The 15,957-nt window shown below is 41.0% G+C and overlaps 1 protein-coding gene across 20 annotated transcripts in view; it reads right to left on the bottom strand.

Moving 5' to 3' along the window:
- The window catches only part of CAMK2D (calcium/calmodulin dependent protein kinase II delta), a 134,448-nt gene that overhangs the window by 60,170 nt on the left and 58,321 nt on the right, over positions 1-15,957 (bottom strand). For all 20 annotated transcript variants that reach the window (XM_072119218.1, XM_072119208.1, XM_072119210.1 and 17 more), the window contains exons 4-5: positions 14,591-14,645; positions 797-862 (exon numbers count right to left, since the gene is read on the bottom strand). In XM_072119218.1, the coding sequence (XP_071975319.1) occupies positions 797-862; positions 14,591-14,645 (121 nt within the window). The remainder of the gene's footprint in view (positions 1-796; positions 863-14,590; positions 14,646-15,957) is intronic.

Genomic DNA, 15,957 nt, shown 5'->3' with positions numbered 1-15,957 from the left:
CCAGACACTGGTTTTATGCGTCAGTGTAAGGACACAGAGCTAAGGGGCCGAGGGGAGCAGGATAGGACCAAGGAGTGGTAAGTACTTGTAAGCTTTACTGTACTTCACCCGGGTCCCCCTGCTCCAGGCACAGCTCCGCACTGGGTCCTGATGCCGATGCATACAACCAGCATGAAACATTGAGCAAAGTGGCACATGAGAAGCTGTAGTGTAGTGAGTAACTAATGTTCCAGGAAAGGATAGGATTTATTTATTTATGTTTTTGCCTGCTCTGGGGAGTCATCAATATTAGTAGTTTTATGGTATGGGGGTCTACAGTATGCTATATATTTTTCAGTCTGCTATGGGGTCTCTAGCACTATTGTCTACTCTGGGGTTCTCTCCATTATGATCTTTGACTGCTCTGGGGTGTGCAGTATACTTGTATGCTCCGAATGCAGTATTTGGTTTCTGGGCTGATATTTATTACTGTACCTGAGCATTTATAATTTCTTGGGTGGCATTTTGTGATGTACTGTGGTTGTTAGTGCATCTAAGGTACTGGTTACTAAAGCAGCCCCTTAAAGTTAAGCATAAGACAACATGGCCTTTTGCAAAATAAATGTTTAACCTTAGTCAAAATATTTAGATCAGGAACAGACATTTAAAGGATATTTCAGAATTTTTATAATCTCAGCAGTTGGGACTCCCACCAATGCATCAATTGCCTACAGCTATCAAACATATAATTACAAACAATATGTTACTGGAAGACTGGCAACTTCTTCATGTATGATATATGGAAGTCATGACTTACCTTGCATCTGCCTCACTATAATACTCTCTTGCTACAATGTCTTCAAATAACTCTCCACCAGTAACTCTGTAGATACAAAATATGAAATTGGTAATGAAACAAGTGTATGAATGAATTTCCCAATACATTTTCTGAATGACATTTGTTGGACAAGCAAAAAAAAAAAAAAAGTAAACTTAGTCAATTGGCCTTTCAAATACTAAGCTTTACCAGAACAAAGGGAAGAGGACCATGGGTGCATTCATACTACGTCTATCGCCTTTATGGTATGGATAAATTGGGTGGATTCCCGACGTCCTAACAACAGAGGGCAAAGATGTATCCCACTGTATGTTCCGAGTGTTTCTCCTGAGTGTTGTTATATGGACAGTGACATCACTTTCCGCCTCCCTCCTCCTTAGTGAAATGTACATTCAGTGGAGGCCAGGGAAGGGGTGCAATACTTTGCATCAGTCCCCCATAGGCTCCAATGACCACCACTGAAGGTATATGCAACTCTGCAGCTGAAAGCAGAAGGGAAAGAAACATTTTTTCTTGATAAAATCAGCTTTTATCTGAAACAGATGAATTTTCAGATGAAGTATTCAGTCCGGATTATCAATTCCATTAGACAGATTTTCTAAAACAGGGTCGCAGCAAATCTAGATATTGTATATCTTTTACCAGAATCATACTTGTATAGAAACCGTGGCTGGAGGGTGTGGTGTAAGAATTTGTCATAGAATACAATCACTTGGGTGCAGTCTTGCCCACAGTTTCTACTTTAACCCTGAAGGCTTTTTTTTTAGTTTTTGCTTTTCCATGTTTTACTCCTAACCTTCAAAAATCTACAACTTTTTTTATTTCTTTATGAGCTGTATGAAGGCTTGTTTTCTGGGTAACAAATTGCACTTCATAGTGACAGTATTTTATATTCCATGCGATGTACTGGGAAGAGGGAAGAAAAATCCAAATGCAGTGAAAATGTCGAAAAAACATTTGCGTCATATTATTGTGGGCTTGGATTTTACGGCTCACTGTGCATCCCATATGACATGTCTACTTCATTCTTTGGGTCAGTGCGATCACAAGGATACCAAATATACCATATTTTTTTATTTTTATAATGTTTTCATACATTTACAAAACTTAAACCTCCTGCACAAATATTTCTTAATTTTGCCATCTTCTGGCCCTAATAACATTTTTATAGATCAATGTATGGAGCTGTGGGTGGTGTAATTTTTTGTGACTTTTGATTATGTTTTTAATGCTACCACCTTGAGAACTGTATGGCCTTTTGATCACTTTTGTTGAATTTAATATTTTTCAAAATGGCAAAAAAGAAGCATTTTCGACCAAGGGCACAATTTTCTGTCATGGTGTTAAACGCTAGGAAAAACAGTTATTATATTTTGATAGATCGAATATTTTGGGACACATAAAAATAGGTTAGGGCATATAAAACATAACTTTTAATACTGTGGTTAAAAGAAAAAAACACCAAAATGAACCATCACATAGAATTATAAAGTCTTGATGCAAACACAAACAGCATAGAGTATATGAACTCAGATTCCTGATAAATACGTAATACCACGCTGTAAAGGAAGCAGGTAGGTCCTTGTGCAAACACAAACAGCATCAAAACTATAGACTCTGAATAGGGTAATGCATTATCATTACAAAGGGTATTCAGAGTCTATAGTTTTGATGCTGTTTGTGTTAGCACAAGGACCTACCTGCTTCCTTTACAGCGTGGTATTACGTATTTATCAGGAATCTGAGTTCATATACTCTATGCTGTTTGTGTTTGCATCAAGACTTGGATGGTTACTATACCCTTTAGAGATACCAACTATTTGACTATGGTCAGCCTTTATTGTTTATAATTCTATGTGATGTTCATTTTGGTGCTTTTTTCTTTTAACCGCAGTATTAAAAGTTATGTTTTATATGCCCTCACCTATTTTTATGTGTATAAGATTAGGATGGTGAACCCAGTGGCCTTCTTTATTGCTTTTTGCAGTATTTGAAAATAGGCTTGAAATTTGATTTGTCGAATATATTTTGGGAAGCGGCAATACAATATTTGTGTTTTTTACTGTTTATTTAAATTTACATAAGTTTTAGGTATTTTTTAATATAATAAAAAAAAATTTAATTTGTATTTTTAATTTTTGTATTTTTCAGACTGCCCTGGGTACTTTAAACCTATGTTGTCCGATTGATCCCACCATATGCTGCCATACTACTGTATGACAGTACATGGGGATTTACCACATCATTCATTACAATGTGAAAATCGCACATTGTCATGATTAGGTTAAAACCAGGCAGCCTCGGGTCTTCTTAAAACCTGATGCTGTCAGGTCAAAAAAAATCGCAACCCCCCCCCGATGAGCTCACAGGGGGCGGTGATCAAATCCAAGATGGCACTGAGATTTAAAATGTCACTGGCAGCTTTGCCGGAGGCATTTACAGGGTTAACACCCATGATCGGTACCAGCACCGACAGCAGGTGATACGGGTGGTTTTTGCTGCAATATGGAGCAAACACCCACCTTGTACGGAGAGGGCTCAGTCTGTGAGCACTCTCCATACACCCGCAGCTGGCATGTGACGTAATAGTAAGTCACCTGTTGGTAAGGGGTTGAAAGTGATAGGGATTTTTATGCAGGGCCCCAACAGCCCTCTTGACTATTGTAAGGTGAGTCCTAATTAACCCATGGTTGTCCGGGTACCAGGAACTTGAACATAAAAACTAAGACACGTCAGTCTCTTCGTGTATGTAAAGATCTTCTCCCCCGTTTTAATCTCTCAAATGTATAATATCACAGACAGAAGAATCATCAAAAGGGGCGTGAATAGTATACTGCAAAATTATTGGTCATCAGCACATTCTGGGAAAAAACTATTAATTAATTGTGCTCAGGTCTCAGGAACCTTGTACACAGATATTGTTTATATTAATTTCCTGAGAAGGAGATAAGCGGCCTCCAGAATCATAAACAATGCTAGGAAACAAGGAGGAACAAGTGTCAAGGAGAAATCCTCACAGACAGACTTTAAATAAAAAAGAAGAACTGAAGTTTGAATTATGAATTTAACTGGACAGTGGTCAGCGAACATGCCTGCTGTATCTAAGATGGCGGACAGTAGTCAAGATGGCGTCCAAAACCAGTGCGATCTCCTTAACAAAGGTTAGTATTGCCTTACCAGATGGCAGTGAAATACTCAATTGCACACAACAATTGTGCTGAAAAACTCGGCTTATACTCTAGTATATATACGATATCCAGAAGTATTTATGAGCAATTTCAGAGTTATAGTACACTGGCGAGTTTCAAGCGAAGATGCCTCAAAAGTATTATAGCAAATGGAAAGCAGGTATATACTAATCTATACCGGTTTCACTGCATAGTTGCAATAACTGCAAAAAATAACTGAGAAAAATGCAATGGAACACATTAATTCCCATTGCTGAATTGAAGTATATAAGGCATACTAGTGTTTCCAGGAGGATTTCTACAGCCTAGTAAAAGGGGAGACCAGGTTTCCTTCCAATACACACCATACTTCAATTTCCTGATAAAATCTCATCTATGGGGGTGGTGCACTCTTGCTCATCTTAGTATGGAACTATTTCTGCCTTGAGGGAAAGCAGATGTTTTAGCAACTGTTGATGTCTGGATGCATCTGTTCATTTAAAGTTGCCCTAAAAATTCCTTGCAACTCTCAATCTTTGCTTGAAGGTGAAACCCAGGAGTATCATTCAATTTTCTGCCATTAATATAAACTGAGGACTTCATGAAAAGACTTTTTAGATCACTGTCCATGTCCAGACCACACCACACATTCTAATATGCTTCATAGAAAAGACCTTTTAGCGTGGAAGAGTAATATGGCATATAATATGGTTCTTGGCCTAACACCCTCCATTTTAGCATTTTATAGAAAGGGTTGGGCAGGCTCAGATTTTTTTGTAAAGAAATAAACAAAACCAAAAAAGAATCGCCTTGATTAACATATAAATAAACCCAACCACTTTGTTCATTATTCCTTATTCCTCTTGACATGCTGTGAGCCAGAATCGGGATCATTCATGAGATAGTCAATGACTGACAGCCTTCAATGTATCCATAAGGAATTAACTAGATATTCTCTGTGTGAGGATTAACATAGTGATGACAAGTATTTGACAAGCATTAATTATATAGTTGCCTAGTCTCTGCTGCCTCTATCCCTGTTTCTCATATAAGAGGGGGTAGAAGGGAATATTCCATGAAACAAAAGGAGAAGAGTGTACACCAGCTTAAGATGAAGGGAAAATGAAGTTTCCCGAAGACCCTAGCACAGTGGTGGCGAACCTATGGCACGCGTGCCAGAGAGGGCACGCACAGCCCTCTCTGTGGGCACGCGTACCATCTTCCTGTTCCATTTCCCTGTTAATCACTGCAGCTCAGGCAATGCAGGAAAATCTGCCGCTTGCCGAGAGCTTCAGTGATCTCTCATACTGTAGTCTGCATCTGACCTGCTCTGTGCTCACAAGTGCTGCCTTAGACACAGAGCAAGTCAGTGCCCGCCCCTCAACTCCCTCCCCCTCCTCCCCTCCCTCCCCCTCCCCTGCAGCCGGGAACTCCGTGAGAATGAGGGCAGAACATCCGGAGCTTACACAACGCCCGGTGAGTACATGGAAGCAGGAGCTGCTCTGTGTGTGTTACACAGGCAGCAGGCAGGCAGCTTTGGGACACTAAACAACTACAGGTCCTTATTGTTTAGTGTCCCAAACTGCCCTGTATGACAGCTTCCCATGGTCACAAATCTACTGCCCCTGGCTGGATCCCTTGTTGCTGTGCCATGCTGCCAGTGATGCCAGGAAGCACTACACTGCCCTCACTGACAGCATGGCACAGGTGCCAAGAGCTCCGGACCAAGGGAGGTAGATATATATGGCCACAAACATGTAACATGTGGTGATTTGCCTGCCTGATTCCCTGTAACTTTGCTATGCAGTAGTCCCACCCTTCACCCCACAACACACACTTTGCCCTACAAATCCCCCTCCGAATTGAATTCAACAATCCTTCATATTGCCCCTGATATTTGGTCACTGGATGGGGGTAGTGCTCCTCACTGGATGGGGGTAGTGCTCCTCACTGGATGGGGGTAGTGCTCCTCACTGGATGGGGGTAGTGCTCCTCACTGGATGGGGGTAGTGTTCCTCACTGGATGGGGGTAGTGCTCCTCACTGGATGGGGGTAGTGCTCCTCACTGGATGGGGGTAGTGCTCCTCACTGGATGGGGGTAGTGTTCCTCACTGGATGGGGGTAGTGTTCCTCACTGGATGGGGGTAGTGCTCCTCACTGGATGGGGGTAGTGTCCCTCACTGGATGGGGGTAGTGTCCCTCACTGGATGGGGGTAGTGTCCCTCACTGGATGGTGGTAGTGTTCCTCACTGGATGGGGGTAGTGTTCCTCACTGGATGGGGGTAGTGTTCCTCACTGGATGGGGGTAGTGTTCCTCACTGGATGGGGGTAGTGTTCCTCACTGAATGGGGGTAGTGTTCCTCACTGGATGGGGGTAGTGTCCCTCACTGGATGGGGGTAGTGTTCCTCACTGGATGGGGGTAGTGTCCCTCACTGGATGGGGGTAGTGTCCCTCACTGTATTTGCTCCTGCTTAGTGATATTATTGGTGATATTGGTCTTTTTATTATAAGTATGGTGGTATTTATCATGTTGTACTGGTAATGGTCATGATACTACTTTATTATATGTCCTTTATAGAGGGGGATTGTCGGTAATTTTAGGCTAAATAGCCGGGTTGGCACTCTGCAATGATAGCGTAGACTTTGGTTTGCAGTTTGGGAACTTGGTCTCTAAAAGGTTCGCCATCACTGCCCTAGCATATCACAGGAAAATTGCAGGAAACAATATTTAAAGGTGAGAACTAGATGAAAAGGCCAAAGGCATTTTAAAAACATGCACAAATGGTCTCAACCTCACTCCATTAGGGTGTTGTGGTGTAACATCGCAGTACAGCTACTAAATGTAGTGCATCTTGTCAAGTCAATGCAGTGTCCAACAAAATGGAAGCCAAAAAACTTGCAAATTAATAATCCCCCGAAAAGAGTTTGCACAGCTCTGCAGAATTATTATTAGATAATGTCGCTCTGAAAGCTGCCATAATCGTCTGTAATCTACCATAATCATATCATGCATCTTTTCCAAAGTAATTGAACAGCGGTCAGTACAAACCAATGCAAAGAAGAGAACAAGAATGAAATAGTAAAAGTGCAACATTAGTTTAAAAGAACACATCTTTACAGAAGCCGCAGAGCTGTCTCTATTCTATACCTGTCTATTACCAAGCATGTAATTTAGTGATTATGGCTAATGCTGGAACATGCGGCTAATAGTGTCATATTTGAGCTTCTATTTATCTATTCTCCTCTTTGACAAGACAAAGTGCAACACTTGGCTAGACCTGCAGACACTAGAAACACATTTACAAGTGATTGCTTTGTTCGGAAAAAGATTTAACTTTAGGTAGCACAGTGGTAGCAATCTTTATGCAAATTTCACAAAATACTGCTTTCCACATGAGTTCAAGTAGATAAAACATTTAGCCTACAATATACACTCACTGGCCACTTTATTAGGTACACCTGTCTAACTGCTCGTTAACACTTAATTTCTAATCAGCCAATCACATGGCAGCAACTCAGTGCATTTAGGCATGTAGACATGGTCAAGACAATCTCCTGCAGTTCAAACCGAGCATCAGTATGGGGAAGAAAGGCGATTTGAGTGCCTTTGAACGTGGCATGGTTGTTGGTGCCAGAACGGCTGGTCTGAGTATTTCAGAACCTGCTGATCTACTGGGATTTTCACGCACAACCATCTCTAGGGTTTACAGAGAATGGTCCGAAAAAGAAAAAACATCCAGTGAGCGGCAGTTCTGTGGGTGGAAATGCCTTGTTGATGCCAGAGGTCAGAGGAGAATGGGCAGACTGGTTCGAGCTGATAGAAAGGCAACAGTGACTCAAATCGCCACCCGTTACAACCAAGGTAGGCAGAAGAGCATCTCTGAACGCACAGTACGTCGAACTTTGAGGCAGATGGGCTACAGCAGCAGAAGACCACACCGGGTGCCACTCCTTTCAGCTAAGAACAGGAAACTGAGGCTACAATTTGCACAAGCTCATCGAAATTGGACAGTAGAAGATTGGAAAAACGTTGCCTGGTCTGAAGAGTCTCGATTTCTGCTGCGACATTTGGATGGTAGGCTCAGAATTTGGCGTCAACAACATGAAAGCATGGATCCATCCTGCCTTGTATCAACGGTTCAGGCTGGTGGTGGTGGTGTCATGGTGTGGGGAATATTTTCTTGGCACTCTTGGGCCCCTTGGTACCAATTGAGCATTGTTGCAACGCCACAGCCTGAGTATTGTTGCTGACCATGTCCATCCCTTTATGACCACAATGTACCCTGTAACATCTGATGGCTACTTTCAGCAGGATAATGCGCCATGTCATAAAGCTGGAATCATCTCAGACTGGTTTCTTGAACATGACAATGAGTTCACTGTACTCAAATGGCCTCCACAGTCACCAGATCTCAATCCAATAGAGCATCTTTGGGATGTGGTGGAACGGGAGATTCGCATCATGGATGTGCAGCCGACAAATCTGCGGCAACTGTGTGATACCATCATGTCAATATGGACCAAAATCTCTGAGGAATGCTTCCAGCACCTTGTTGAATCTATGCCACGAAGAATTGAGGCAGTTCTGAAGGCAAAAGGGGGTCCAACCCGTTACTAGCATGGTGTACCTAATAAAGTGGCCGGTGAGTGTATATGTAGCAAAACTGAAACCTAAAAAGACAGAACTAAATTTCAGGCATTTGTCCCATTTCCTTAAATGATCATTATTGTAAAAAATGCTTTTAAATAAATGTACTATATAGGTGTCCAATTCCATATGGTAATATATTATAGTTGTTCATATATGCAGTGAGGATACACGCAACAATCACTGTACTGGAGGTTGAGGAAACCTTCAATTTTAGACAAAATAAATGACACATTTAATATTAACATTACCAGGACAACCTGCACAGTACATATAATAAACGGTCATAAAAAACTAAAGCTCTACTCGCAAAACGCTGGTTGATTGTTACCGATCACATACATTTCATTGGAAACACATAAAAATTTGGGCTGAGCCCCGCCCCATCAGTTTGTATTGTGTTTCTAAACGCAAGGTAAAAGACCCATGCAACTGCACACTAAACATTGAAAAGTTCTTGAAAGTATTGTATCAATATAGTGTATAGTGATATTGTTCCAAGTATCGCATCACATTCAAAATTCTGGTATCAGTGCACCCCTAGATGGAAACCTTTGTGACAGTCAGGGAAATAAAGGGTTTTGCAGAAAATAACCCGGCATTAGGCTAGATGAGTTTTTGCACTTTGAATCGTTATATGTCATGATTGCAAAGTTATGCTTTTTGTCTGCCCACGGAAGAGCAAAGGGTCTCCGGACAAAGCTTTTAGCTCTCATTTAGCCATTGATTTTCTCTCAAAATAGTTGCACTCATAGGAGTCATTTCATTTTATTCCACATTACTGGTAAGTGATTTTGGATCTTCTCACAATGACATTATGATCAGGTAAAATGTGGTTAACAATGGATAAATATATCCTGAAAGTTTTATTTATTCTGTAAAAGCATTAACACTATACACAGACACAGCACATAACACAACTGTTACTGGCTACTTTGATGTATAATAACTGAACCCTACAGAAGTTTTTTTTTACCCCAACCTCACCATGATGAGAGTGATATATCAGTACAGACTGATTCAATAGCCAATACTTATGAATCAACAAGTAGGCAGTCTCTTCTGCTCAGAAAAGCTGCAGAAAAGGAAAGGCTAGGGAAAAAATCATGGTTTCTTAAAACGTTATAACAAAAATAAGAGCTTAAAAAAAAGAGGCAATTGGCAGCCTCCTCATGGCTCTGGTTACTCTATATAAAGTCTGTAGGATTATAGGAGAGACTATAATACTGCTGTAGATAAAGACGACTGGTCTTCATTGTAGGACTGTAGCAGCTTTACTTCATTTACAGACATTTTTATTGCAATCTAGCAAGGGGTTGAGATTTCAATACAAAAACATCCTACGAGGCCAAGTTACATGATAACTTAGGAACCCTTCTTTAATATCACCTTCACAATTCTTGCTTCTATTAAACTTGGGAGTTTCTGGAGAGTTTATGCTTGAATTTCTTTGCATAATATCAGAAAAGCCTCCCAAAGCAGCTGTTTTGATGTGAACTGCCTCCCACCCTCATAGATCTTTTGTTTGAGTTTAGTGGGCCCATACATAAATAGTTAGTCGGTCCATACATACATGAAAACTAATTTTCACACAGTCTTGTTTACCGATGAGTGTCGTGCAACCGTGGATGGTCCAGATGGATGGAATAGTGAAAGGTTGGTTGATGGCCCCCATGTCCCACAAAGGCTGTGACGTCAGCAAGGAGGTGGCAAAGTGGTAAGAAAATGACCTCGCCACAGTATATAGAGTTTCAGACTGGCCACTTTCTTGAATGGTACAAATAGAAGAATCGTGACTTCTGGAGCAAAATGATCTTCATGCAAGACAATGCACCTCATCTCATGCTGCAAAGATAACTCTGTCATTGGCTGCTATGGGCATAAAAGGAGAGAATCTCATGGTGTGGCCACCATCTTCTCCAGACCTCAATCCTATAGAGAACCTTTTGAGTATCGTCAAGCAAAAGCTCTATGTGGGTGGGCGGTAGTTCACATCAAAACAGCAGCTCTGGAAAGGCTATTCTGACATCATGCAAATAAATTCAAGCACAAACTCTCCAAAAACTCATTGGATGCAAGAATTGTGAAGGTGATATCAAAGAATGTTTGATATGTAACTTGGCCTGTTAGGATGTTTTGGATTGAAATGCCCTAATGGGGAACATAAATAGGGGTCATTTATGGTGTACCAGCGTATGGTAGCCCCAATGAGCATCTGGCGGGAGGGGGGCCTGCACAGCATTCATTCCTATGCCAGGACCTATCTGGTGCATATCTCACCCCCGTCTGGCCACAACCCCTTCACAAAAAAAATTTTGGTGCCAGGCTTGGGAGGGCTTTTCTAAAAAACAACAAAAAAAAAAAAAACACGTCTGGGTGCCCCTCGCTCCTGTCCGTCAGGATAAGTATACAGGGGCAACTTATGGGCGGCAGACACGCCCACCTATCCCTATAACCCAGCACTGTATCAGGTGCTGGGACATAGTGTGATTGCAGCCTCGGCTAGGAACCCCCTTTCTCCAACATCTAGCAATTTTTCTAACCTTGTTATAAGTTATTATATTTGTCTATGTAACACAATGTGTTATAGTAAGAGAAACCTATCATTAAAGCTCAGTCTTTCATGTGCAGCATTCACATAAATAGTTAAATGATAAATATTCATGGGTACAAATGTATGGGAAGCTGCAGGAGTTGGGTAGCACACAAATGAGGCAAATGTCTTCATCTGAAGCACAAAGTAATTACCAGTGACACTAATTCCATAGCAGTCAGTGGCTAGTGGTATTCATAATTAAAGGTCCCTTGTCTCAGTGTAGGAAGCTCTATGAAGATACCTCACTATGACATGGTTAAATCCCTCAGCTACTACAAGTAACGATTAAGCCAGGAACAGTTGTGTGGGGGTGGAATGGCAGCAATATGCCACTGTCATGTATTATCATGAAAATAAGCACTGCAGGCGGCTTGTTCATAAGCAATGAATTAATGAGATGAACAATACTTAAAAGTATGATGGGGTTCTAATAATCTACAATTCTAGGCATCGTATGATCAAGCACAGAGCTTTTGGCTCATAAGCCTCATATATCTTATGAGAGGGCTTCGTGTCGTGTGCAGAAATTGAATCCTAAATAATCACATTCTACAGTTACTTCAATCTGCAAAATGCAATGTGAAAGCATATAAAGGTTGTAAAAATATATCATGCTTGAGGAGAAAAAAACCTAGAATTATGTGTATTTTTGGCATTTGTCAATTATTAAAGTACCATACAATATATTCTCGAGTATAAGCTGAGTTTTTCAGCACAAAATTTGAGCCTATAAAAAAAAATGTAATACTTTACTCACCTTTCCGACAGCCCCCGTAGGTCCTCTTCTTGCTTCCAATGCTCTGGTGCCTCTTCGGGTCCCCTTGCGATGCCAGCGGCTCACAAACAATGACGCTGGCAAACAGATGAAGTCATTGTGTGTGCCTGCCAAGCGCAAAGACCCAAAGAGGAGCCGAAGAAGAACGAAGGACCTGAAGAGTATCCGAAGAAAGAAGAGGAGATACGGGGGAGGAGGGGCTTTATAGGCTATATAGTAAAGGGGGGCTGCCAGGCTATATTGCATTGGATCCTGTTTTTGATTTGGGAACCTGTCACCATATTAACTGACAGCCATCTTTTAAAGTACATCTACCACCATTTTCTCAGTGTTCGATTGACCCATATGCCACCCTTGGTACTTTATGTGCTCTATGGAGTCTCTTTGTGCTTCCTCCGGGGCCCCCGTGGTATAGAGAAAATTACATTTTATTTCAATTGAAATGAGCCGGAGGCGCTCAGGGTATCGTCCACCGCACGCCTCCAGGCTACTCGGAAGGCTAAATTATGCACGTCGTACTACCCTTCCCCCATGCTGCTTCATTTGTATGGACCGCTCCCAGCTACCCGCGTGGTCAGGCAGCCGGTGAAGTCATCCGGCACTCTTCTGTCGCGAGATCTTCTGTCTCGCACAGCTCACAAGTATCCTGTGTGGCTGTGCAAGAAATCAAGATTGCCGGATGACATCACTGGCTGCCTGTGGGTAGCTGGGAGTGGTGTGTACCGAGGGTGGCATATGGAACAGTCAATTACTGAGAAAATGGTGGTAGATGTCCTTTAAATTTGTTTCCCTTACATCCCCATTAATCAACTAGATGACATCACCCTGGTCACATGATGTAACAGAGCTCTCTTTCAATGTTTTATACTGCAGCAGATCATGGCACCAAGTATCAAGAACCAGGAGGTAGGGCAATGCAGTAACCACTGAATATGCAATGCCTCAATGGACTCACATCAGGTGAGTTGCATATATGTTTACTTGTTTGTAATGTTGCAGCCATGGAGAGGAACCATTTAGAGATAAGGACAATTGCTTTTTAATGGCAGGAACCTTTTTCAATGGCGGGTTCGCTTTAAAGGAAATTTATGAGCAGTTGTGACCACACAAATCTGCAGACAGTGTTAGGTATTGGCCCCTAGAGAGCTCTGGAACCATAACTTTGTGTGTCAGTAGCAGCAGGACTATGAATAAAGCATTTATATTCAGGACCGTAGCTGGACTTGGAGCACTAGTATGTGAGAGATCTTCAAATAAGCCAGGGCAGCCCTCCCCTCTGTGTAAGAAGCTGCTAAAACAGTCCCCTGAATAGATTTCACAAACCAGTGCACCAGAGTGCTCTGGATCCAGCCACAATTGTGAAAACTAAACTAATTTTTCACAGTTTTGCAGCTAAACAGAAATATGTAGTTACACAGTTCTCCAGCACTGCTAACTCAAAGACTAACTCTATATGGTTAATATTGCTGAGAGACTTACTTTCTTTAACCATGCACCACTAAATCAAACATTTTTTCCTAGTATTCCCTGAGAAACCTGTGCACAAGATAAAAAAAATCAATACCTGTGCCGAGTTGCTTTGTACATCTGACTCGGTCAAATGTTTTTGGTACAAACCTCTATTTCTGGTACTGCAAATGGTTAAAGGGAACCTGTCAATACAGCTACTGACAGGTTTCCAGAGAGCCCTATTAACTGACACTCTTCTTTTAGATAAAAATAGTTTCCCTAACATCCCTATAAAATCAACTTTGTTATCTTACTTGGCATCAAAGTGAGTGTGTCGTGCTTGGCCGGACCCTCCCATCTAATCCTCCAAATGTCCCATGCCTCTTCTCAGCATTCAGCACTTAAAAGGGAACCTGTCACCAGATTTTTCACAAAAACAGATAGTGGCAGGTTCCCATAGAGCCCTAGTAACTAACTAACCCCCTTCATTTAGCTAGAAATTGTTCCGCTCCGATTCCCATACAAATCAACGTTATAATTTTACTTGGTATCCAAGCATGTCTATAGCGACTTGAGGTGGGCATGGCCTCCTCAAGCTGAATACAGCAGCTTCTCCCCATGCTTTCTCTTCATGCAGCAGGTCCTTTTTCATTCTAGCAAATTGTACACCAAGCATATATCTCATGAAATCACAGCAGCTTGCATGGAGAGGAATAAGTCCATTCAGGCAAGCTGGGATTTTTTATGTGATCAGATATGTGAATGAGGTACAGTTTGATAATGTTAAGGACTAAATGCTAAAGGACCTTTATCCTATCAGTGACACCAGTCAGTCAATCAGAAGCAAAGATGCATGGCAATGCCAGTAAAATTTAATATGCAGGACTTCCTTAGTGTGATTGGACTCACATCAGGCAAGTTGTATATAAGTTTACAGACAGATTTTTAAAATTGCAGCCATGGAAAGGAAGACATTTAGGGATAAAGGTAATGATTTTTAATAATCATATTTAATTAAGTGTTTATTTTGGGTGGGATAATTTCATTGGCAGGTTCTCTTTAATAATGGTGTCCCTCCAGTTGGGTATGGGTATATATATATCATACAATATATATTTATAATAAATATATACTTACAAGTCAAACACTAAGTAATGGTACCCTTCTTCCGATATGCTGTCATGAAGTCGAACTGTTAAAGAAAAAAAAAAAAAAAAGAAATTGATGAATAATGTAACATTAATATAGTACAACTATTCTCAATTGTACTTTATTCCTAAAACAAAAACTGTAGAAGGTCCATGTGTTACCCAAGTTTTCCAAGATATGCTGGCCTATCAGTAATGTATTCTACCATATGGTTATACAATGAACTCCATGTTAGAGACTATGCAGGCAAGTATTATACACACCAATATATAATACAATAGAGTTCTCATAGCAGAGCTGTGCAATTAAATGCTATAAATCCATAAGCAAAATAACAGTCATGCATACGATGGTGATGTACATTTGGTGTATTATAGATGAGAACCTACAGATGACTATAGTAGAATACGGATGGCTTGCCACATGACAAATTCTGATGAATAAATCTTTTGTGTAGGTCTAACACCCAGGCCCAGCATTGATCAGCCCTTTAGCTTCTCATAAACAAATCTCAAAGCCGGAGTTTTTCAGCACAAAAATGTGATGAAAAACCTCAACTTGGCTTGGCTTTTTTCGAGTCTATGAAAAAAATACAGTTCTGTACTCGCCTTTCCCACACACCCGCAGGTCCACTTCTGTCTTCAGCTCTGGCTTCGGGGCCCCACACGCTGTGTCGTACACACCATGACGTCAGCCGCTTGCCGACATCATAGTGCCTGCTCCACCATCAGCACACACTATGATGTCAGCAAGTGGCTGACGTCATGGTATATGCGACGGCACCACGTGGGGACCTGAAGATGGAGCCGGAGACAGAAGAGGAGGCATCGGAAAGGCAAGTACAGAGTTATTTGGGGTTTTTTTAGGCTGGGAAGGGGGCTGCTGGCTATATACTGAGAGGGCCAGGAACTCATATTATAATAAACAAAAAAAAAATTATATATATATATATATATATATATATATATATATATATATATATATATATATATATATATATATATATATATATATATATATATATATATATTATATATATACACACATACATACATTATAGGCTTATACTCGAGTCATTGGGTTTCCTCAGTTCGTGTTAAAATTAGATGCCTCGCTTAAACTTGAGTGTATATGGCATGCAATTTTCTGATGACCCACAATGAATGTAAACATGTAACTATTATCAATGAAATCAAGCCTCTGGTTTGCTTGCAGTCAAGATAGAGTCCTGTACAAGATCCCAGCCAATCCACTGCACAGCGTGTGAAAGTAATCTTAAAATACAGTAGATTTCTTACAGACATTTTTATATGAAAACACATGTCAAAGCAACCCCAATCAGTTGTGTGTGAATC

This window comes from Engystomops pustulosus, chromosome 1 (assembly GCF_040894005.1).
Source record: "Engystomops pustulosus chromosome 1, aEngPut4.maternal, whole genome shotgun sequence".
Taxonomy (NCBI): Eukaryota; Metazoa; Chordata; class Amphibia; order Anura; family Leptodactylidae; genus Engystomops; species Engystomops pustulosus.
Note: the sequence above shows the minus strand (reverse complement) of the source record. Positions and strands in the feature narration are given on the sequence as shown.